The 23,465-nt window shown below is 47.8% G+C and overlaps 1 protein-coding gene and 1 long non-coding RNA gene across 8 annotated transcripts in view; one reads left to right on the top strand and one right to left on the bottom strand.

The window, feature by feature from the left end:
• Positions 1-6,116: 6,116 nt before the first annotated feature.
• Positions 6,117-23,465, bottom strand: part of LOC310882826 (uncharacterized protein) — a 172,526-nt gene continuing 155,177 nt past the window's right edge. The window contains exons 5-10 of one of the 7 annotated variants that reach the window (XM_083802122.1): positions 20,725-20,846; positions 10,666-10,823; positions 9,290-9,475; positions 7,910-8,023; positions 7,749-7,769; positions 6,117-7,276 (exon numbers count right to left, since the gene is read on the bottom strand). In XM_083802122.1, coding sequence (XP_083658248.1) covers positions 7,137-7,276; positions 7,749-7,769; positions 7,910-8,023; positions 9,290-9,475; positions 10,666-10,702 — 498 coding nt within the window. In that variant the 5' untranslated portion in view covers positions 10,703-10,823; positions 20,725-20,846 and the 3' untranslated portion in view covers positions 6,117-7,136. The other 6 variants (XR_014573153.1, XR_014573155.1, XR_014573152.1 and 3 more) reach the window with 6 other exon arrangements.
• On the top strand, positions 11,862-22,245 carry LOC310882827. The gene is made up of 2 exons (XR_014573159.1): positions 11,862-19,594; positions 19,744-22,245. It is a non-coding gene; the product is annotated as an uncharacterized lncRNA (long non-coding RNA).

The raw sequence follows: 23,465 nt of genomic DNA, 5'->3' as shown, positions 1-23,465 counted from the left end.
TCTCTTGAGCTTCCTTGCCCCCACAAAATTCTGCTGAGGCAGAGCAGCCAGAAAGCCGTACTGGGCTGCCTGGTTATTTAACCCTAGGATAGATGGGATAGAATTGATAGAATTTATAGAATGTATAGAATTATATAGAATTTATAGAGTTGTTAGAATTCATGGTCACCGTAAGGAACAAAGCGAGTGGCTGACTAGGGTACTTTTTAAGACTCGTGAAGCTAGCCTAGTTGGTTTTGTTCATCTGTTACGCTAGGAGTGAAATAATATGCTCCATTTCCATCCACCTTCTTCTATTTATTTGTTTTGATCTATGATGGGGAAAGGAGCCATCTTAGGTATCTCTTGCTTTCTCGGAGTCAGCAAGGTTTTGGTTTTCAGACCGTAACTTCTCTGAACTCCTAATCTCCGTTTTTATCTTTCTTTTTTTTTCTTTCTTTTCTTTCCTTCTTTTTTTTTTTTTTTTTCCTAGCTGCTCCTGAATTAACTTCTGTTCTGTGTATACACCACAAAGCAAACAACCTCACAGCAAAGTCCAGTGTGCTTTTCTCTTGGCAGCAGGTAGGCCCCCTTCACCGTATGACACCCGCAATTGATTGAGTATATGAAACCATAACACAAAGTAAAGAAGGCTGCCAAGTAGATTGTTCCAAAAGTTATCGGGCAAGGCTGTGGGGAATTAATCTTCATTGCAGCACAACTCCAGAGGAGGCAATAATAATGAGCTGCACTTAGCACAAGTAAATACCTGCGACAGCTCTATGTGCTGCAGTGCTCGAGACCTCGAGATCACAAAGGAGAGGAAAAGGTTTTGGCTTCAGTTCGGGGGAGTTTCTGCTCTATTTGAGCACTCCAGTGGTAGGTGTTCTGGTGGAGGAATTGTGGACATCCCCGTGATGCAGTAACTTGGCGTTTTGGCGTTGGATTTTCCTTTAGTGCATCCCAAAGACTTGCTTCAAGCATGCAATGAGGAAGGTACTGCCATGGTCTTCTCAGATCAGCACTGTCAGTGCTCTGCCTTTCCCACTTAACTCTGTCCTCGTCCTTGCTTTTAAAATAAATCTATGCTCATATGCCACCGATGAGGTTTCACCTACCCTGCCTGTTGCCAGAGGCTGCTCATTTGGGATAAAGCTCAGGCTTAATCTCAAATACATGACCTAAATAACATCAGAAGAGTGAAAATAAACAGATCAGGCTTTGGCTTTTGCTCCTTCTGACTGTGGAGGATTTTTGCAGACTGGTTCATCCGGAGGGGTGGCAAAGGGTGTGCATACACCCGGCCAGTCTTTGTAATGCCCAGTGAGGATGCAGCCACATCTTCTTGGCTGGGACTTGCAGCATCCACACTACATTGAAAGGGTATAAAAAAAAACAACTAAAAACAAACAAAGAAAGACCAAACAAATATCACACACACACACGAAAAAAAACCACAACCACAAACAAACACACAAACAAAAAAAAAACCCAATAACCGCAAACAAACTATCTTCTGACCCTTTCCAAAAAGCGCCTGGGAACAGCCACCAGGCAGCAGTGGTGCAAATCAGGGTGGTTTCTCCAGTTGGTGCTCAGAGACGGGCATGCTAAAGAAGCTGCTTTGGCCACGGAGCGATGGTTTTGGCAGCAGAAGTCACAGGGTTGCGAGAAGGGCAAATTTGGTCTAAAATCAGAAACACCATTTTGTTTCCTGACTTACAGAAGAGGATAATCACGCTCCCTTTACATGGGTATCATGCCGTTTAATTAGTAAATGATTAATTTGTTAATGATTTCCCTGGCACGGAAAGCACTGCTGAACAGCTTCTTTTCCCAGCCATGTAGAGCCGAAGCAGAAGGGAGGTACATCTGCACCGTCTCAGGGCTGTGCTCGGCTCCTGCTCCATCCCTCTGCCCGAATCTGTTCACTCGGTGGAAGAAGAGGGTGAAAAGCTGTGCTGAAAGCCCGTTCCTGCAGCACCTCCACATCAAGGCACATAAAATCTTTGTGAAGCTGGGACACATCATCACCCTTTCTGAAGCTAAAAGCCATCAGGTATTTTCTTAGAGCTGGACAAGGGCTGGGAAGTGAGTACCAGACCTCCTGGTGCCCGCGGCTGCGCCTCACTCCGAGCCACCTGCAGAAGAGATGTTTGCATTGCAAACTTTCACATAAAACATGTAATTCCGCTCTATAAACACTCACATAGCCCAAACCCTGCTTATTCACAATTTCAGCAAATAAGATTACCAGTGAAAAGAGAAGGAAGCAGAAATGAATTGCAGCCTTGCTTAAGAAAAGAGAAAGAGACCCATTTAAGCCAATTTCTCCAATCAAGGAGAAAGGCTGTTTGAAAAACAGATGAAAACAAGCCTGGTTTCCTTGCAAAGGAACTTGACCAGAATGGCATTTTTCCATGAAAAGGGCTCAAGAGGGGCAGTTTGAGGGGGCCGGGGCTGCTTCCCCAGGGCAATGTGGCCACAGCCCTGCGGTTTGCACCTCGGCAGCAGGGCTCCCAGCCCCTGCTGTGGCTGCTGCCTGCTCCCTCTGTCTCCCAAGGGGTTAATTTGCTGCAGAGACAGCTGAGAATCTCCAGGAAGGTTTCTCTTTTCCTGCCCCTGCTCCAAAGCTTCCCTGACTGCCGGCCTCTGGGAGCATCCCAGGTTTCAGGCAGCTCTGCGGTAGCAGAGATAGGGCTGATGTCTCCTCGGCCGTGGGTCCTGCCCTTTTAATTCTTGTGAGCTGATTATCTGCCTTTCCTGATCTCAATCCCCCCCTTTTCACGATGCCTTTCTTACCCAACGCCTCTTGCCAGCCTTTCCCCCAGCCCGGCTCAGCCTCTGGGGAGAGCCTGCCCCTTTCACAGCTTTTCGCCTGACGACACATGACTCCCAAGCAAGTGCTTTTTTTAGGGCTCTTGACTTTAAAAAGCTCCACTTTTCGAACAGGGACATGTGCTTAAAAGGGGCAACGTGCCCAGTGCTGAAGGATAATCCTGACATCAGCATTGTGGCACCAGAAATACACCTGCTGTGAGCGTGAGCAGAGCTGGACCCCTCGGATCTCGAGCGGCTTCAGATTCCTCAGGGAAGCTCAACGCACACACACAGAGCACTGCCTGTTGTGTGCAAAGTCATGCATTCAGCTCTCTGCAAAGTGGCGAGATTGGCTTAAAAATAATGAGGTTTAAAAATAGAGAAAAAATATATTTTGGGCAACTTTTATCTGCTCCTTGGCTTTGGAGTGGTTTTCAGCTTGGCTCTGGGGACCACTTCAATCCCATTTCCAAGTTCTTCTCCGTACCCTGGAGGGCCAGACATCTACTTGAAGAAATCAAATCAAATCTGAGATTGCCAGAAACCCCACAAAATACTGACGGTTTTTAAACCAAACAAAATCTTCTCTCCAAAAGGGAGCCCAGTCCAGCCCGACAATACAAATCACGAGCTGGCAGTGCAGCCCTCCTAGCGAGGCATCCTTGCTGATTAGCGCTGCTGCCTCATTAACATGCATACTGTAATCTCATTTGCTCCAGGATTGCTTTGATGTTAATTCCAGCGTTTTGGTGCAGTGTGGTACTGCACTTTGTGTTTCCAGGCTGACATCCCTCTCTTCTGCAGCCCAGGCCTTCCCTTCCTCCTGAGTCCTCCCTGCTGCAGCCGCCACAGCCCCGGCCACCCCGACCCTCCCAGCCTGCAACTTTGCTCTCTTGCACGCAGCCTGGTGCTCGTGCTCTGCTTTCCATATAATTTTTTTCTATCATTTTCAGACACCCTTTTATATATCTTTTCAAGCTAAATCCACCATTTCCCCCGGCCCCATTCCCTGGGTCGGATGTTCAGCCACAAAGGGGACCTGGTGCGGGGCCAAGGGGATGAAATCGTGACGCTTTCTGCCCCGAGTGCTTGCTCTGGGGCTCGTGAACAAACCTGCTCAGCCCCACAGCCCAGCCAGGCTGTGCCGCCTCCTTCCTGAGATGGTGGGGATGGTTTTGGAGCAGAGGATGGATAAGGCAGCATCCTCTGAAGGATGCCCACCAAGCCCTGGCTTCTCCAAACACCCTCTCTGCTTTGGGGGCTGTTCTTATGGCTAGAGGAGAGGACAAGGACATCAGGCAGATGTCCGGAGAGACGGGGGAAGAAAGTTTAATGCATGTTGTTATTGGTATCTGAGTTATCGAGAGAGCCAGATGTGTGGCTGGGGTTGGCTGGGGCTGGGGATGCTGTGAAGAGATTCTGTTCAAAGCAAGATGGGGACTTCACTGCCCCACAAAATCAATCATTTACACACTTAAACGCATATTTCAGCTATCACAGGCATTTGCAATCACAAGGGCTCAGAGCTACCTCAAAACACAGGCAGCGCAGGAAAGCTAGCCTGCTTTATTGTCTGGGAGATCAATGACTTTAATAATTAGCATCTTACTTACACATAATTTCTATACTCAATTTGAATCTTAATTAGAGGTGGAGAGGGGGGGGTGTAGAAGCTGTGATGCAGCACAGCGCCGTGAGCTGCTCCCACCCCTTCGGAGCATCATCCCCTGTTTGGGGAGACACCCTGGGGCTGTTGGGGGGCTGTTGCTTCCTGTCCTGTCCCCAGAGGCTTGGCAGAGGGACAAAGTGCAGGAGGACACAGCACTGGAGGGTCTCAGAGCCAAGGGACCCGCACTCATCCTGCCTCAAAGCCCAGTCCAGTCCCCTTCAGGGGCTGGCCAAAGGACCGCGCACCTTGGGTGTGCACCCAAGCTCTTGGGTGCCAGCACCCAGTGCCGAAGGGAGACGTGACAGCCCCTGGGGCCACCTCTGCACATTGCTCATTCGCTGCAAGAGGAAAGCTTGGCTCCTGAGGAGCTCCCCAGGCCCTGGAGCAGTACAGCCAGAATGACTCTGGATTTTACAGATGGACAAACCCAGGCAGCGAGACGCCAAGCGACGTTCGAAGCTCTCCCAGCACACCCAGCAGGGCTGGGACTCAGATGGGTGTTTCACGGGGTCCCCGTCCCCCTGCCTGGTGCAAGACGGGCTGCAGGCGGGCATGGGGCAGTTCGGGCTGCAGCTGAGGGTGTCCGATGTGGTCAGCTGCTCTAAAAATCTGCAGGCTGTAGGGCCCAAGAAAGGGCCCGAGGAGCTCTCGGTGCAGGCAGGTTCAGCCCGCTCAGCCTACCTGTCTTTGCACAAGGACGTGCATCACAAAACCTGCTGCATTTGAAGCCCAGCGTTTTAATTAAACTGATTTAACATCCGAGTTTGCGAGGGGCTCAGGGCTGGCAAGCACAAAGGAGCCTCACAATCACTCTCGCTCCATTGTTGACGGGCTTTTGCTCTCTGTTTGTACAATAACCTATTGAACTTTTCCAGACTGTAATTCAATACAGAATAGATCCTTGCAGGAGGCTTTTTTTGGCAGGGAGCACTGAAGGCCTTGAATCAATTTCACTTTTCCAGCGTGGCTGTTTAATGTATTGATACCAGCTGGAAAAAAAAAAAAAAAAAAAGGAATCAATGTTACTTTTATTTGTCCTGAGCTGAAGCTTTTTGGGGCTGTTCTTTGTGACACCGATACCACGCGGCGTGTGGCCATTGTCCCACCTTCGCAAGGAAAAGCAAAGTCTGTTAATGTGAAACAAGGCTTTTTTTTTTTTTTGTCAGTAATACTTCCCGTTCTTGCAAAGGCTTAAAACCTTTTATACAAAAAGTCCAGCACTCGCACCGGCGCGTGGCTTAGCCGGTTATCCTAATGAAACCGGGAAAATGCTGCGTAGTGCCCGGGACCCTCGAATGCAGCTGCATTGCTGTGTGAGCACGGGACGAGGTGTGCTCAGGACCAGGCTCAGGCTCATGTCAGGATGTGCCTGGAGCAGGGCTCTTTGGTGACGATGGCCCAAGTGTCCTGTGCAAACTGCCAGCTTTTCTGAGCTGGGACATGCATGCTGTCCGCCCCATTTGCACCGGGGACAAGCCTGGCACATGGGTGGGAGACAGTGGCTGGCCACAGTGCCCTCTGCACTTACTCCTAAAACCATTCCCACCCCTGTCATGCAGACGTAATCCTTGGGGATGCCTCGGCTGCGGAGGCAAAGCAGACCTAGATCCGTGTGACACTGGAAAAAACTGGGTGGGGAGGCAGAGAGGTGGTCCTGTGCTGCGCAGAAAGCTGTGCAGGAGCTTAAAGGAGGAGGCAGGGCGGTGGGATGGGGAGAAGGTAGTGGGCTGGGGACAGCACGATGGGCAGGGGGAGATGGGGATGGGGCAGGAAAAAGCCTCATTGTGGCCACAGGGTGGGCTCGGTGGTGCCCTTCCATGTGTGCAGGAGCAGCACGGAGCTGGGGGGCGGCAGTTTGGGGAACACGGCAACGAGTACACCCTCCGGGGCAGGGGCTGAGCATGGCACACCAGAAGCACTCCCAAAAGACGAGGCGGTTAATTGTTACTTAAGCAATCAAGCTGTTTCCAGACTGCCTGGGGTGAGGCAGTGGCGGTGGAAGGTATCGCAGTGCCAGAGCGAGGAGTGGCATCGGCAGGGCCCCTCTTTGCTGGGAAACTTCTGCTGTGAGAGCCATGGGAAGCTGCGGGCTGCACCAGGGCTGCTGGCCTGGGGTGCCGTCGCAAAGCCCAGCCCAGCACAGGGCTGGCAGAGAGACCAGCAAAAGCAAGAAAGTACAGGGAAAAATCCCTACGGGGTTGAGCCAAATGTCCAGCAAAAAAAATAATGAAAAAATAAAAATAAAAATCTCAGCCCACTCAGAGGTTTGCCCTCCAGCTTGGTGACAAATGTGTATGTGCACAAACACAATATGATGCACATGGACACACACATGTAGGTACAGGGGATTTACTCAGTGATAATGATCAGTTTTCCAAGGAAAAGGAATGGCTGGGTTTCACAAACCTTTGAGTGATTTAAAAGCATGACTTCCACTGAATGACATTCTCAGAGTGTTTTCCTGTTAGGGTTTGGCCCAGATGAAGAGCAGAATGATGCTGCACCAGCTAATTATGGGGAATAGGATGACTGTTTCCAATGGAGTTGCAGTTGCTAAAGATCTGCCCCAAAGGTTAGTCTTGGGTTTAAAAGGCAGCTTTCTTCCCTGCCATTTAACATGGAGAGAGAGGAGAAAATGGGTGCCTAAAATGTACAGGTTGCGTATGCACTACAGCTTGGATGGGCCTGATGAGGACACGGACAGCCCAATGTTGCTGTGGCGAGTCCTGCCACAGGGAACTTGGGAACGAAGTCCCTGCTCATAACCAGGTGCTGCAGCGCAAATCTCCTCTTCACTTGGAGCAATTTCTGAAAGACAAAGAAAAATCCCCCCGGCGAGGTGTGTGGGGACCATCCAACATGCCAGCAAACCAGATCCCCGTGCCTCAAAACTTAGCCAGAAGGGGACACCAACGGCAGCAGGGTGCCGGTGAGGTGACGCGGTGGCCACGATGATGGCGAAGGTGGCCAGGACGGGCTGGGAGGGCACTCGGGGGGAGGCGAAGGGGTTTCCATGCACGTGGCCATAACCCTGCAGCGGGGTGGCTGCTGGCTGTGCCCACAGGACCCTGCAGGGCCCCATCCTCGGGCAGGATGGGGACCGCTGGGGACGAGCATCCCCGCGCATCCTTGCAGCCCCCCCGGCGCACCCCGCCGCGCGCGCACGGTTCGTGCCTGACCCCCGGCGTCCCGGCACTCCCCTTCCCCTCCACTTATAAATCAGAGCAGAATTAATTCAGGCGCCGCGTTTTATTTGATAAACGTCAAAATATGTAAATACCGGGCTCTCTTCCTCCAGTCGCTAAAACAAATGGAAAACACATTTATTAGCATAGAGATGAGTTTAATCAAATCAGCGGCGAGTACAAATTAGCCACAGGAAACGTAATGAGCTGGGAATTAATTAGCAGCATAATGGTAATAACTTTGCCTGCTGATTACCTTGCGGCCATGGCTCTCCCCCAGGGCTTTCCATGGGTTCTCCAACAGCTGATCTTTTCTGTTGCAGGAGCCCCTGAACTGGAACAGCATGGCCGACAGCTCCGGTGCAACAGACTGGAGGAGGGGAGGGAGACAGAGGGAGGGAGGAAAAAAATGCCATGTGAGACTTACACCGCCTTTACCTTTCCAAGCCACAAGCCTGCTTCTTTTCCCCAGTGCTCTCTCAGTTTGTCCTGCTGGCCTGACAGCTATTCTGTCTCTACCCGGCTCTGGAATGGGGATGCTGCCTTGCTGCAGCTTCTCGTGGGCAGGCTGCGCCCCTGTGGGGTATCTGTGTCACCTTTGCCGATTGAATATTGCCTCTCCAAGCAGGCACAGGGCACAGATCAGAGCCCTGACTGCATCCACCCCTTCCTCCAGGGTTATTTCAGCACTTCCAGCATCATGCTGTACAGGGGTGATGCTGGACTGGACTTGCTTGAAATAAATATTTGTGTGGTTTTGGATAGGGGCTTGGGAAGGGCAGGAGTGGGGTGACCCCGGAGACTCAGCTGGCTTTTTTGAGGAGCTGATGTTGCATGAGAAAGGGACAATTGGTGCTCCAGGGGCTTTGTAAAGTGCTGGGCTTGTAAATTAACTGTTTGACACCAGCAGTGATGGAGAACAGTGGGGGGCAGGGGCTGCATGCGGGAAGGGGGCAGCTTCGCTTCTTGATTTATTTGTATTCCTGCTGCAGTGCCTCGGCTCCTAACACCTGAGCAGTCCAAAATAACTCGCACAGAGCCTTCCAGTGCAGGAGCTAAAAGCTCTTCATAAGCCTTAATGAATCAAGCTGTGCAACAGCCCTGCGAGGAATTATTATTCCCGATGGTGCAGGAAGGTTAAGGGAGAAACGCTCGCATCTGGGGGCCTCCATTTGGACGCTCCTGTCCATCCTCGCGCACCTTCACACAGAGCCTCCTGCTCAAGTGACTGAGCTGAAACCTGAGCAGCTGAAAATACAAAGCTAAGTTAAAAAAATAAGCCAGGGCATGCGCTGAGGTGCTTTAGCAGGGGGATTAGCCGAGCATCTCAGTTTAAACTGTGGTTCAAAGGGATTTCCCCAAATTTTATGGAGAAAGTGGGAGCACGGCTCCAGGTGGCTGGTGCCTGTGGATCCTTTTTGTCCTCTCTGCTCCGGATGCTTGGCTCCAGCCTGCACGAAAGCCTCGTGAAATGGAGGGAGGAGGATGGTCAGGTGAGGGCCCAGTGCTGACAAGGACATGGCAATTTTTTTTTCCTGGGGAGATGGTGTCAGCTTGGACTCGTGCTTCCCCCAGTCACCGGGCTGTCAGGGGTACCTCATAAATCAGGCCGGTGAATCCTCGATGTGATGCTCACCGCATCGCTCCAGCTGCTCCAAGCTGTGCCTCAGCCATGCCAGCTCCTTGGGCCATCCAGGTTTGGGCAGGCATTTGATTCGAGCTGTCAGGAGCTGGCGGACTGAAACTGATGCAAACAAGGAAGGAGTCAACACTTTAAAAACATATCCAGGCTGGATGGGAAGGGGCAGAGGTTCTTCATTTACTGGAGGCAAAAGAAAGAGAGGATTTTCACATTTTACAGAGTGTCTCTGTGCTAATGGGAAGGTATTTGGTTTAACTCCAGGAGGCTTCGGAGAAGGAAGGGTTCTCTCAGTCCTGAGATGGGCTTAGACCAAAATGAAGGCACTGTCTTTCCCTGAGACACAAAGGAAATTCACATTCAGCTCTGATCTTTGAAGCTGAGACTCAGTTCTCCTGCTTGGAGACCTTACTAAAATCTGTATCTGACCTTCAGGCGCAAAAATAAAAGGTAGCATATAAATTCCTGCTTCGGCTCTCACGGTAAGATTTTCCAAGGCCCTCGTTGTTGCCCTGAATTTGTTTTTGCAGGCATTTCTGGGTCATTTACCATTGCCTTTAATTCAAGCAATATAGGCTCATTGATTCTGCCAACATTTCCCTACCCAGTTTGAATAAACCCACCAATATCAGCAGTACTGACAGCAAAGCATTGCCTCCCTGAGCTGCTTGGAAGAAGAACCTGATGACTGGACACTTGTCCCTGGAAAACCTGGCCAATGCCTCCGAAACGTGGAGACAGAGGAGAGGGAATGAGCTCTGCTGCGTGCTAGATCTCACACAGGGACTAAAATGCTTATGCAAAAGTACCAAAACACAGCAATAAATGGCTTACGGGACGTTTTGGTGATGTGTGGACTTTTGTGGGAGCGTTTGCTCCTTCTGGAGAAGCAGAGGCAGAACTGGGACAGGAACTATGCAGAGCTCACTGCAGATGGCAGTAGGAAAGGGATGCTTGCACTGATATTTTCAGCATTTTTGCAAAAGTCCTCACTCAAGGTATTGCTCAGAGGGCCTATGCTGGGCCCAAGCCCTCCTGCTGCCTGTCTGCTCGGTACCTTGTGCCTAGAAGGGTGCCCAGGGCTGATGCACTGTGGGCTGTGGAGCATCCATCCCCTCTCAAAGGCCATTACCAGGATGGTCCTCCGTGGAGATCTCACCTGCAGAGTCAGGGCTACAAGGGCTTGACCTCTGATGAAAGTCGAGCGGCTTCAGTTAAAGAAGCTCAGCTCTTTGCTCCCTTTAATGCCTCTGATTTCTTTTATTTTTGTATTTTTTTCAAAGGGAGCTCGTGCCACTTGCAACAATGGATTAAACCATGAGTTGTAGTTAAAGAATCCTGTACTTTATTATCATGGATAAATAATATCTCACCCAGAAGAAAATGGGAGAACACAAGGTCACCCAGCATGCCCAGGGCTGAGCCTGAATAGGAGGTCTAAGCTCCCGTCTGGTGCTCCAGCCTCCCCTGCCGCCCATGCGTCGCTCTGAAGGCAAAGGGGTTTTATTCTTCAAAGTGCCGTTTCCCTTTGCTACCTGCAGACAAATAGATTGCTCTAAGACACATGCCATGAACTGATTTTTGATTCATGAGAGCTTGAACCAACGCTGATCATAAGAGAATCGACAGCGATCATGAAATATGAAAGGTTTTTAAGAAGCTGTCTACGTCGCACTGAGGTCTGCAGCACGCTTCCTGCTTCAGAGCCAGAGGGGCCAAATCCAGCCCCAGCTTGTTAATGAAAATGCAGAAGCAAAATCAGGGAGAGCAGAATTTGCCCCAGTATATTCAGAGCTACCTTGTTCTGCAGAAGCTCTTCGGAAACCTACCACTTTAAGCATAAACACAAGACAACGCTGTTTTCATGCAATTTTCTTGCCAATGCTTTTTCTTAAAAATCTGTACGGCTGTCATGTAAAATATGCCTTGGTTTGTTCTAATTTAGATTACGCATATTTGTCCTCAGTGAATGATTGATTAAGTGCTCTGATCTTGACTGCTATGTTAGCAGCAGGGTATCTGCGCAAGAGGATTGGAAATCTCATTGGATAAATTGCGGAGATGAAATCTTAGCTGTTAGAGATCTGGTTTTCTTTTTCACAGCCAAGGCAAATGCTGTCTTCTTCGCAATAACAAACATGCTTTGTAATGCGTTCCAGGACGGTGCTGATCCTGACTTTGTTTCTTCATGGAGGGGTTTAAAGCTGTCATAATACCATGGCACCAAACTCTTAATGTCAAGGATATCGCTGTTACGTGGGGATATCTGAGTTCACTGGATCAGTTGTGATTTACACTGATGTAACTGAAAACAAAATTTGTCTCACTGACATCTGCGGAGCTGCTCTGATAAAACCAGCGCATAAGCAAAACCAGGGAAAAAAAAAAAAGATATCTCTGTGCAACGGAGCTCATTCCAAGCATCAGGCATGGTTTAGCAGGGCTGCCCGAGATGGAAAACCTCCTTCTGGGGTTAGTTACCCTGTCAATCTCGCTTTAACATCACTGAACCTGAACCGTGTGCGAATGCATTGCTACCTGCAGGAACCGGGAGACATCGCCTTGCTTATTTGTATAATCTCATGTCCCACACTTCTTAGGGGAAATTATGTCAAGCTGTGTTTTGTCATCTTTTCATCTGTTTGCATTCATGATCTAGAACCGATGCGAATAAAGGCACCCGAAGAAGATGAATTAAAAACGTATTTTGTTTTTCGTTAGCATGTCTTAATTTCTAAAGTTAGTCTATTATTTGTGTTGTCTCTGGAGAACTGTATTGCTGGGAAAGTGTGGTAACAAACCAGGCATTTTTCTAAAGAAACGACGTTTTATTTTCCTTTTCTCTTTCTGAAGCTTTTCTCTGACCTTCCTGGAGTTGTAAGGAAAGCTTTCAAGACCATCAGAATAAATGGGTTGTTTACTGTGATGCTTGCAGCCTTGGAAAGAAAAGATAAAAGAATAAAGGCAAGAGAATCCCTATACCTGCTGTCTTCCAAAAGGGGATGGATGAGGTGTGAGCTGAAGAGAAAATATTCCAAAATTTTAGCATGATGCTGTCACAGTGAAGCAGAGGGAACCAGAACAAAGCTAAACAAAGAGGCAGTGACCCCAGGGGTATCGGCGGGACGCAGCACCCTCCTGCTTGGGGCGTTCAGAGCTTTGCAGAGGAAGAAGTAAGGGTAGATTGCAGACCTACTAGAAAGAGAAATATCTTGGAGAAAATGTATTTTCTGGCTTAATTTCGCACCATCAGGACATCCTGTTTGCTATGGGCACGATCGGCACTGCTCTGCTCACACGCAGCCACCGGAGGCAGGGTCTCGGGTGGCTCCCGGCGGATCGCCGCTCTCGTGTCCCAACCCGGAGCTGCTCCCGGGGAAAGCCATGGCCCGCAGCCACGGACGGGAGTGCTAAGCTGTGTTAATGATGCCGTGTTATCATCAGGCTCTAATGCTGCCTTGAAAAGATGTCACTGCTGTGTATGTTCCTGCAGATCAGTTGGTAATTACACTTGGATCCCAAGTAATTACCTTGAGACTCGCACTCTGGCTTAGGAGGCAGAAATAACCACGCACTCTCCCAGTCCCACACGTAGTGCTTGTGGTGTAATTTAATAGCCAGCTACTAGCACAAAAGTAAAGAGGCGTTTGTCTTGTATTTATGCCCTTTTAAATTAAACATCGGTGTTTTTTCCTGTGAAAGGAGCAGGGGCCTGCATGCCACTGGTCTTTTTCCCACTCAAGCGCCTTTCCCCCTTTTTGTTACAAAACGCAGTACTCCGAAGCAAAATAAATATTTATAAGCTCCTCCTGGAGTGTGACTGTTTTGACAAACTAACTCGAGCAGGTCTTGCTTTGGCTTTCCTCCGCGCCCTAGTTAGATGCGAGGCGGGGATCGAGCGGCGCTGGAGAGAGCTGCGGCGCTGGGCTGCTTCTCGCGGCCCCTCTGGGTGGGACGAGCGGGGCTGTGCGGGATGCCAAGGAGATACAGGCTGAGTTTTTCCAGGTCACATCTGCCAGCGCCTCTCCTCTTTAACCTCCCAACGTGAAACACCTGGACAGCTGTAGCACCGCATTAAGCGCCTTCCTTGATGAAGAGCTCGAAGGCAAGACAGACTGACGGCCAGCGCCCAGAAGTTACAGGGCACCCTCGCTGCCTGCAGTTTTGTTTCCCTACCACCCCTCATTGGGCATGCAGCTTTTTTTTCAGATAGAGGGTAATACTTCGTGTGCGTTTCCAAATAAAGCCGGTGCTTTTGCAAATAGTCTTCTTCCTTCAGGGTGAGCAGCTTAGTTTGGTTAGGGAAAGAAAGAGTCTGATGTGCTCCCTTTCTTTTGGCAATGTCTGGGTAATCATTGCTCATAATAATGCCATCCCAGATGTTGAAACATCTCCTGTATTAATTTTACCCAGAAGATAATTTCCCTTAGAAATCATGTGCAAATCCCCTGTTCTAATTTAAGAATTAATTCAGTGCACTAAATCTTAGCACTTCATCCTAGAAATGTTTTTCAGTGCCTGTTAACCCTTTGCAACAACAACAAAAAAGCCAAATGGGAGATTTACGGAATTACTAACCCCGTACCAGCTCTGTGTGAGCCAAATACAAAATATCTTGAACTAAGGGTCCTCTTTGACACCTGGAGCCTACCTGCTTGAATGATTTCCCACCTATGTGAGATCAGATGCAATCCAGCACCCCTTCTGTGAAGCGGTGCAATTCAAAAGTCACAAATACCTCTGTTTGCACCAGGGCACCGCTTTTTGCCTTTGTTGTCTTATTTCTAGCGGCATTCAGAGAACAAACGAATCTCAGGTAGCAGTACATTTAAGTTAAGAAAAAGTCATGCATGGAATTGGTCTCTGGGTTCTTGTAGCTACACAGCTTGCAAACGTACGTGCTCGTATTAGCAAGATCAGGCAGCCAGCTATGAAGTGTGCACGCAGAGCAGCTGAGGATCACAGAATTCCTCGAGACCAAATTTTTATATGTATCTACAAATGTTTTGTAATTCCTACCATAAAAACATGAATTTATGATGTCACGGTGATAGTATCTAGCTAGTCGCTTCATGCAGTAAATTGTCACATTTTGGATTTCACTGATTTTACTGTCGGCAATCTTTGTGCTTGTGCCCTGTTTGGGGAGCACCCTGTGCGCTTTGCAGAGCAGAGGGCAGCCCAAGGACCTTCTCCAAAGAGGATTTCTTCTGAATCAGCTTTGATAATTATCATAAGGTGATAATGTGTGATTAGTGCCAGGGCATGCCAACATATCCACCACCACCTCATAAACCCCCCCGATGCAGGACTGAGACTGCAAAGAAGCACAGCCTCGGAGGTGAAGAATGATGCAATCCCCAAAAGGAAGCAAGGGAGAAAAGACCGTGCTGCTACAGTGTGGTGAATCCCCTTTTCCTTTCTCAGTGATCCCCTGTTAATAGGCAGCAGTGGATGTGAGCCTGGCTTTGAAATGATCCTGGAGTACAAGATTTAGCTCTTGGTTTTGAAATATGTAGAATTCAGCTCTATGGAAATGCTCGGAGAGGTAAGGTGGTACATTGCTCTAGAAAGTGCTCCAGGTGCCTCCACATCCCCTGTGCAGATCAGGCCTCCTCTCCTGCCCGGCACCAAGAAGATGTGCTGGGATGACAGAAACCATGCATCTTTTGGCTTTATTCACAAATAATATCCTGCTTCACGACCCTCCTGCTGGGCACTGCTACTTAGTTTGCAAAGTCCTGCTTCTTAGACTTCATGTTTATTCGTCCATTTCAATAAAACAGGCTAGAAATATATTGCTGTTTCCTTCTGGTCCTCAAGTAAAGGAGGCTGCATTTCTGCCACCCTGAAATGTAGCCCTCTGAGCACTGCAGGATGGATCTGCTGGCCCAGCAGCTCCCAGCCTGGGCATCAGTTATTATTCCTCCTGATGAATTCACCTGGGGGATCTGTTCCTTGAATGCAAAACTCTTGGGTGAGGACAACTGGAAAATGCATTACGTGGAGCATGACATGCCGTGAGCCCCAGAAACGAGTGCATGCTGAGATATGTTCACAGGCAGGGGGATAAAGTCGCTCCTTTATCTCAAGTTGCTGCTGGAATTTCCTTCTAAAAACCCGTGTTTGTGATAAAGGAGCAGCAGTGGCTACTTGCAGTGTAATATTGGAGTTGCTCTAGGATTTAACTGGCTAAAATCACTGCCCTGTTCTGATTTCCATTAGTGGGGTTTTTAGCTCCCCATCTGTGGTGCTTTTGGACCTGACCATTCCCTGCAGCCAAAGATCAACCTCAGCAAGGAAACCAGTTCTCACGAACCACTTTAGTTCCCTTTCCCACTCCTCCAACTCCCCATTTCGGATCCCCCCCAACAAGACACCCACAACTGAACCAGGTCCCCTTGGCCGTCCTCCCCACCATGGGGAATACGGAGCAGAGTCCAGTACAACTCCTCCATCACTGCTGTCAGGGGGTACGGGAGCTTCTCTCCCCGCTTTAGTTTTTCCTCGTGTTGTTATCTCCAGGCAGCCCTCCTTAGCCTTGACATTAACGCACCCAGCCTATATCTGCATCACTGGACGTTTTATATTTATCCGCCAAACCTTTCCCTCTCTCCCCACTACAGCTATGTTAATGACGTTCCTATTTTCAGCCACGGAGGCGGTTGTCGTTTAGGTTTTGTTAAGGAAATGACAAAAAGACCCAGTAACAAATCTGAACTATGTAGAAAACCTTTCTCAAAAAAAAAAAAAAAATCAACACCAAAACTAAAAAAAAAAAACAGAACTTAAAATATTGTCCCAACGGGAAAGCTGGCTTTCTAGCTTTCTAGCAAACCTCCAGCCCAAATTTTCTGCAGCTTCTCAGGATCTTGAGCTCCTAAAAAGGAACTGTTTGTGGTGTCTGAGGCCCTGCTCCTGCCATGAAACATGTGCTGGCTGGTTCTGCGGGGGTTTTCTCCTGTCTTCAGAGAGGAGACATGTTTTAGTGTTATTTGGTGAATCGTCATAAGACAAGCAAAGAGACAGCTATTCTCACCCAGCCCACTGATCCTTCCAGAAGACTTTATATATATCATTTGTTTTGTTGTGCTGCTCTCTTGAGCTCCAGGATACTACATTCTCATTCAGGTTGGTTCATACTCAGACCCTAAAGCATCTTGTGGAGAGGAGGAACTCTGTTTCCAGCCATGTTTTGCAGGTCAGATCAACATGATAATGTCTTGCTTTCAGCAATAGCTTCTCGAACGCATAGCACGTGGGAGGCTGGTGGGAGCGTGGGTTGATATAGCCAAGGTACAAATGGGCGGGAGGTCAGCATTAGTGGCCCGGGGGATGTATGCATATCTGCAGGAGATGGAGTCGAAGTCCTGTATGGCTTGTTGGCAAGAGGAAGGAATAAGATATAGAAGAAAAACGATGCCCACTGTCAAACCACAACAGAGCGGGGGTTTCATAACTGCCTGTAGATATGCCTGGGCTCTAACACACATCAGAAAGTCAGCTGGCAGGAAAAGGGAGGAAGGAAACTCAAGGGAAGAAGATGTCACAGTGTTGACTTCTGGGATTCAGGGACGGTGCCTGAAGACTGAGAGTCAGTGGGGTCTTTCTAACTGCCTCACTGCAGCCACGTGTGCCAGTAGGACCAGCCACCGCTTGCTCCCACCAGCCCTCTCCCAGCTCAGCGTTTCGGCTGAGGACGGTGAGCACTTGCATAGTGGAGCATTTTCCTTTCTCTCCCTTCAATTCCTCTCCCCCTGGGGAAAAAGTTGGGATTAAAGCCTGTTCTTGTTTGATAACTTCCCTTAACTATCAGCTAAATAATGCATGAACACTGATCCACCGTGCTGACTGATGACTCCCTCTGCTGACCCTGTTTTATTTTTATTGCTTGGCTCGGGCCAGTTCCTTCAAGTCCTGAATCATCAGAACAGAGACCTTGAGGTATTCCAGCCAAATCAATCCCTGGCCCATTGACATATTGCTTTACCTAACCAACCATACAACTTCGTTTTTCCCTGATAATTTCTCAATTAATTGCTTTTCAGATCTCATTCGTTACAAGGTCAGGCTGTGACTGGGCTTGTACATTCCCATCTCTGATAAACTCTCCTGGTCCCCTAATCAGCTACGACTGGGATTTTAGTTCCATTAACTTATTCATCATCTAGACATTTTCATCTTGGGGAGCTTGACTTTTGATTGTATCAGTAGTATCTTCAATTATTTAAGAGGACTTAAAATTCCCTTCTTACCTAAAAGGAAAATGCCCTGAAAATTGATCGTATCGGACCAGCGTGTTTGGGATGTTTTAATGTGCAAGCCCGTGTTAAATAGTTCGAGCATGGTCACACCACAAGAATCTGCTGCTGCCGAGCATGTGAGTGCATGGGGCCAACTATATTAAGATGTCAGCTATAGGGGGATGACAGTATGCTTATGACTAGTGGCTGACTAATGCTAAATCACGCCTGAGATTCTGTTCCGTCATGTCAACCATTGATTCAGTTTCTGTGGGAAGTTATGCAAATGCCAGAGCCCCTAAGATGAGATCTGAAAGAGAAATTGCTAGCAAAAAGCTGCTTGCCCTCTTCTGGCTAAACACCTCTTTAGATAATCTTGAAGCTAGCAGCTCCAGGAGGGGGGTGTATTTTAAACATGCCCCCAAAAAGAAGGTCTCACAGCACCCTTCTTCTGCTTTGGTGCTAGCTGCTAGGAACCAAATCCTTCTCTTCTGCTGCAACTGTCTGTCTGAGTTTGTGCTTCATCCTTGCAGCATCTGGTCCAGTCCAAGGCAGCAGCCCACCGGTGTTACTCGCTACAAAATTAATCTTTTAACAGAAGCAGTATGTGTTGCACCATGAAATGCTCTGCATGCCCGCTCTTCTAAACGTTCTTCCCACACGTTGCATCCAGGCAAAACTCCTAAGAGTTGGAAAGCTTCTCCCAGCAGGACAACTGGTAGCAAAACCTAACAAACTGCCATCAGCTGGGAAAATGATACATTTCTGGATGGGTTGATGGGACTATGAAGTCTGGAGGTTCCCTTTTATATTTGGTCTGGCGTGGAAGCCGGTGAAATGCTAGATGACTGAAAACCACCTTGCTATGGTGGTGTCAGGAGAGACTTTTAGATTGTCTGAGAGCTTCAGGCTCTGAAGAATATCCACAGAGAGGGGCCAAACTGTATCAGAACTCTTCAGGAATAACTGGATCAGGACTCTTCAGGAAGAAAACCTGGTTGAATACTGTAAAGACAAGAGCTGCTGCGTATTTAACAGGAGCCTCTCCTTCCAGAAAATGTGTACTCAGGGCTCTGAAGGTGCAACCTGATAGCAGTCCCTCGTGAAACAAGGCAGTGCCTTCCCATGCCATGCACAAATCTGTGCTACGTGGCAGCTGCCCAGATTCTCAGGCAATGGTATGGGTATTTCTGAATTCAGTGGGGTCACTCTTATCCTTAGCAAGACTGGGAAAAGACCTATCTGCTCTTTGCACTGGGGCAGGATGGAGAACCATGACCCTCTGGGGACATTTCCACCCTGCCAGCACCCACATGTCCTTGTGCACCACGTGGAACTGAGCTCAGGGAAGCTCCCATCCAGCTGTGGGCCTGGGCAGGGGTCCTCCCAGGCCTAAATTTCCTTTCTGCAAAATGCAGGGGATAGCTCTTGATGCTCATGATTTGCTTGTGCACCACAGAATGATGGGTTTTCTCACAGAGCCCTGTGATCACACGTTAGAGTGCAAAAATTCAGCACTCACTTAAAAAGAAATGCCCGCATTACCACCGAGAAGAGCTTAAAAAAGATTATAAGCTCAGAAAATTGAAAAAAAAAAAAAGAAACACAAGAAAAAAACCACCCCACCATCAATAGGCAGTGCATTATCATGGAAGAAAGTGCAATAATGACGACTATATAAACTTGAGTGTGGCTTTGTTTGCTCTTTCCCCACGCTGTGATAGCTCACCCACCCCACTGGACATCTCTGGGTGTCTGTGCCCTCTCCAGCTCTGCTGCTCCCCGTAAATCCTGCACCAGAAGGCACCAGCACTTGGAGGACTTGAAGAAACGTACAGTTCTCTCTCTCCGCCTGTTGCTAGGATTCGCAGCTCTACCCCACCACTTTCTGGGGCTTCGGCTCCTATTTTGGCTGTAGGAAAAAAGCGAGAGAGCTGGGTGCTTGCAGGCTCTGCATCAGGCTGAGCAGCTCCAACGCCAACCTCTACAGCATTGCTACAGTCAGACATAAAATCTTAATGCACGATGGTGCCTCGAATCTTACATTCTTCTGAAAAAGGTGAGTCCCCAGTAGTAAATGAAATATTAAATACTATTAAATATGAAACAGCTAAACCTGGATTCCATTAAAATGAATCTTTCATAGTTTTTCTGTTTTTTCCTCTTCTCTCTCTCTCTCTTTTTTTTTTCTTTTTTTTTTTTCCCCAGGTTGTGCAGCGATCTCGTGAGCTTTTATGTGTCCTTTTAAAGACAGAAAAATCACAGATAATTTAAGCCTATACTATTCAGATTTATTTTAGCTGGAAAACAAATCAAGGCTGCGAAACCCTCTCATGGTCACATCTATCTCACTGAACTATTTAACGGTCTATATCAAAGGCTCACCTAAAGACACCGTTGTAATGCCGGCTGACATGTGCCACCTATTTAGAAACCTTGCATTCAGTTACACATTCTACTTTCATTTAGAGAGGCTTTAATCTTCCACCATATGATAAAACCCCCTCTTTTCATATTACGTAGGATACATTTAGAGCCGTGTTTGTTGCTCCTGCAGGTTTTCTGGGAGTTAAACTGTGACTTAAAGGAGTGCTGATGTGTTAGCTGGGCATCCCAAAGAACATCTACAAGAAAAAACTTGAAATTTTATAGAGCTTCTGTGAGTTTGGGATGGACTGACCATGAGAATCTGGCTGAGGTTATAACTGCACAGACAGCACAGCACAGTCAACAAATAAACCCTTACACAGCGTTGTTGCAGTATTCTGTGACAACAGAATTTGCACCTGGACATTTGTAAATAAATGGGCGTCTGCCCAGGTTGTTTATGTACTGCTGTATTTGAGTGGGGCTGATAGAAATTTCTAAGAGCATGGGAGGAAGGGCACCCTGGTTCTGTGTTAAGGATTCGCCTCTCTCTGGACCGCAGGGGATATTACAAACAGTTGGGTCTGGTGGGATCCCCACTTCTAGCACCTGTTTTAATTCCTGACTCTTCAAGCCACCACATTTTGATCTCTCACACATGCATGCATTAGTGTATCAACCTAGAGACAAGCATTCGGGCTGGAAGGCAAAAACGACTAAGAAAGACAAGCTAAAATGGCAAAGTAGGTAAAATACCATTAATTATTCATTGCTACCTTTCCATTTTGTGCAAAAAGCCTTCCACCTTGCTTTCCATTACACTTGCCTTAGGTCACTTCCGAGGCTCGGCAAAGCAGGTGATGGAAATGGGAGTCCTGGCTGCAGGAGTCCTCGCTGTGGCTCTGCCAGTCCATGTAGGTTTCACGTCTACCCTGCTCCAGGAACTGAGAAATGTGGGGAAGAAAGAAAGAAAGAATATGGTTCTGAAGACAAATTTCTAAAAAAAATAACCACCACCACCAGTAAAACAACAAAAAACAAACACAGAACAAAAATTACAAACGAACAACAACAACAACAAAAAAAGAGCAGATTTCAGGAGGTTATTTTCTGTGTTTAAATGTCAGCATTTTCTTTTTCCTGGGCTTTTGCTCCAGCTGAGATGGCAAGAGCATCCAGCCAGTTACGGCCTTCTCGCAGCCTGACCAGAAGCATACGCTTGTGGTCTGTTCTTGTAAGGGCTTTTGATGCCTGCTTCTGGCCTGACACCCTTGAGATGCAGAGGAACAAATCCCAGCGTTATTATTTATTTATTTTAATGAACCGCCGCCGGCCAGCTCACGTTTTCACCGGAAAGATTCCAAATTGCCTCAGAGCAGCAGAAAACATGTTGCAAAGCACTGCAAAGCTTAGACACGAACATGTCAAATAAGTGATCCACATGAGAGTAGATAGACGTGACATTTTGTAATCATCTTTCTTGGACAAAATGGGGCACTGCTGTCACTTTAAGTAAATCTCAGTCAAATTTCTGGCATTTTACCATAGGATGCATCATAGTAAATTTCTCTTTTAAAAATATAAAAGATCAACCTTGGGAAAAAAGAATGGTTGCCATTATTTAGGGTGTAATACCTTAGGCAGTCTTGGCCAACCATTTACTTGCTGCTGCTATCAGTATGCCACTCCTAATGTTTACTGATGCTCACTTTATAAATGGCTTTTCCTAGCTGTCAAAATATTTGTCACCAGCGTCTCTTCTCCCTCTTTACCTCTCACCCCCTTTAATAAAGATTAATATCTTTGAGGTTAACTACAAAGATCAGATACTACGTAAATGACACCATAGGTCTGATATTTAAACAAGATGAACATGTAATTGCTGAGATTATGTGAGCAAATTGGGTAATTCCTAGCCTAAATGAACACAGTTGGCTTTTGCAGGGTCAGTTAATACAAGTGCACATTCAAATGAATTGTGTGTTGTGCACACATTTGGTGCACATTTTGAAGGTTCACTCATCGAAGGACAGTAGATGTTCAAAGCAAAAACGGGAGAGCTTAGGTTCTACAGCTGCTCTGAAATAATAATATGTTTAAAAGATATTCAGAAGGGGGATTCTGTAAAAATATGGCACGTTGGTTTTCCATATTTATAGTCCACCAGTGACTTCTATATTAAATGGTTTCAGTCTGTGAGTTCAAACAAGATTTTTCAACCTGTCATTCCTGCAGCTCAACCTGGTGTATGAAATGCTAAGCATGTTCTGTCTGCTTTGTACATCTTTCTTGACAAACACCTAGAGTAATGATTCCAGAATTAAAATTTAGCTGGCAATTTTATGGATGAAGCACAAACCGCTATTTTGGCTATGCAAAGCTAAGAGTAGTGAACATGCGTTCCGCTTTTAAACTGCAAGGTGTGACTTGGAAGACAGTGGAATAGATCGTGGTCTCTTCAAATAAGCTGTGCTCCAAGTGGCTCAAATAACATTTGCCTGGCTTGATCAGCACTGCAGGATCAGACCAAAGCAAAGGTTCATATTTGTGGACCAAAACTCCAAGATCAGACCAAAAGAGCTGTCTGCAGGTGTCAGAGTTACTTTTCAGATCACCACCTTGCTGTATATGTAGGACGGTCTGTTGGATGGAAGGCCTGTGGTCCAATACAGGCAGGTCTCTGCAGACCTCCCCGGCAGGATATGAGGATCACATATAATATAGGCATGTGGGCCCTACATCCGGATCTCTTAACCTGAAATCCTCCACTTGTTGCCGGTCCAACTTACGTCAACGCTTTCTGACACCTACAGCAATAACTATGTGTATCCTCAAAGCTGCAGCAGTTTTGGGGTGGCTGAGCTGCTTGGTTTGTGGTTTCTGCCCCTGCCCTGTTGGGTCCTTGCGCACGGAGGCTCTTGAACTCTTTTCTGAACAATGTCAGTTGTGATTTCTCAGAACGTGGTGGAGACCAGGCACAAGGCACCGGAGATCTAGGTCCTGCCAGAGCCCAGGAGGACCCAGGCCCACTGTGGCACAGCGTCTCCTCTCGGCTGGGGAACATTTTGGACATGAGCATTTTGGATGTATGTGTGTGTGGTGGTGACCTGGCTCCTCTCCATCCTGCCTGCTCAAGAACCATCACAGGAAAGGGAGAAAAATCTGGGGCTCCTTGGATCAGGAAGGGAGCACGAAAGTGCTCATGGCTCTGATGAAGGCACTTATTTAGGACTGGAACATTTGGTTCTGTTTTGTGCTTTCTCCAGGGGCAGTTTGACATAAATTGTTAGATTTAGCCCTTAAACTTGCCAGGTAAAACCCTCCTTCAAATGTCAAAGGCAACATTCCCATCGGTGCCAGTGCTTCAGCCTCATCTTAAAACACTTCCCACTTTGTTGTGCGGTGCGGTGAGCACAAACCCGGTGATAACTGCAGTCCCCGGCTCCACAGGGAGGGCACTGTTGGCGAGGCAGCCCTCACACAAAGGGCACTGAGGGCATTCCTCAGCATCACACAAAACCTTCCAAATATTAGCAAGCAAGCTGAAAAAAAAAAAAAAGCCA

Source organism: Anser anser (assembly GCF_964211835.1).
Source record: "Anser anser genome assembly, chromosome: 16".
In the NCBI taxonomy this organism is placed as follows: Eukaryota; Metazoa; Chordata; class Aves; order Anseriformes; family Anatidae; genus Anser; species Anser anser.
This window is presented reverse-complemented; position numbering and strand designations above follow the sequence as displayed.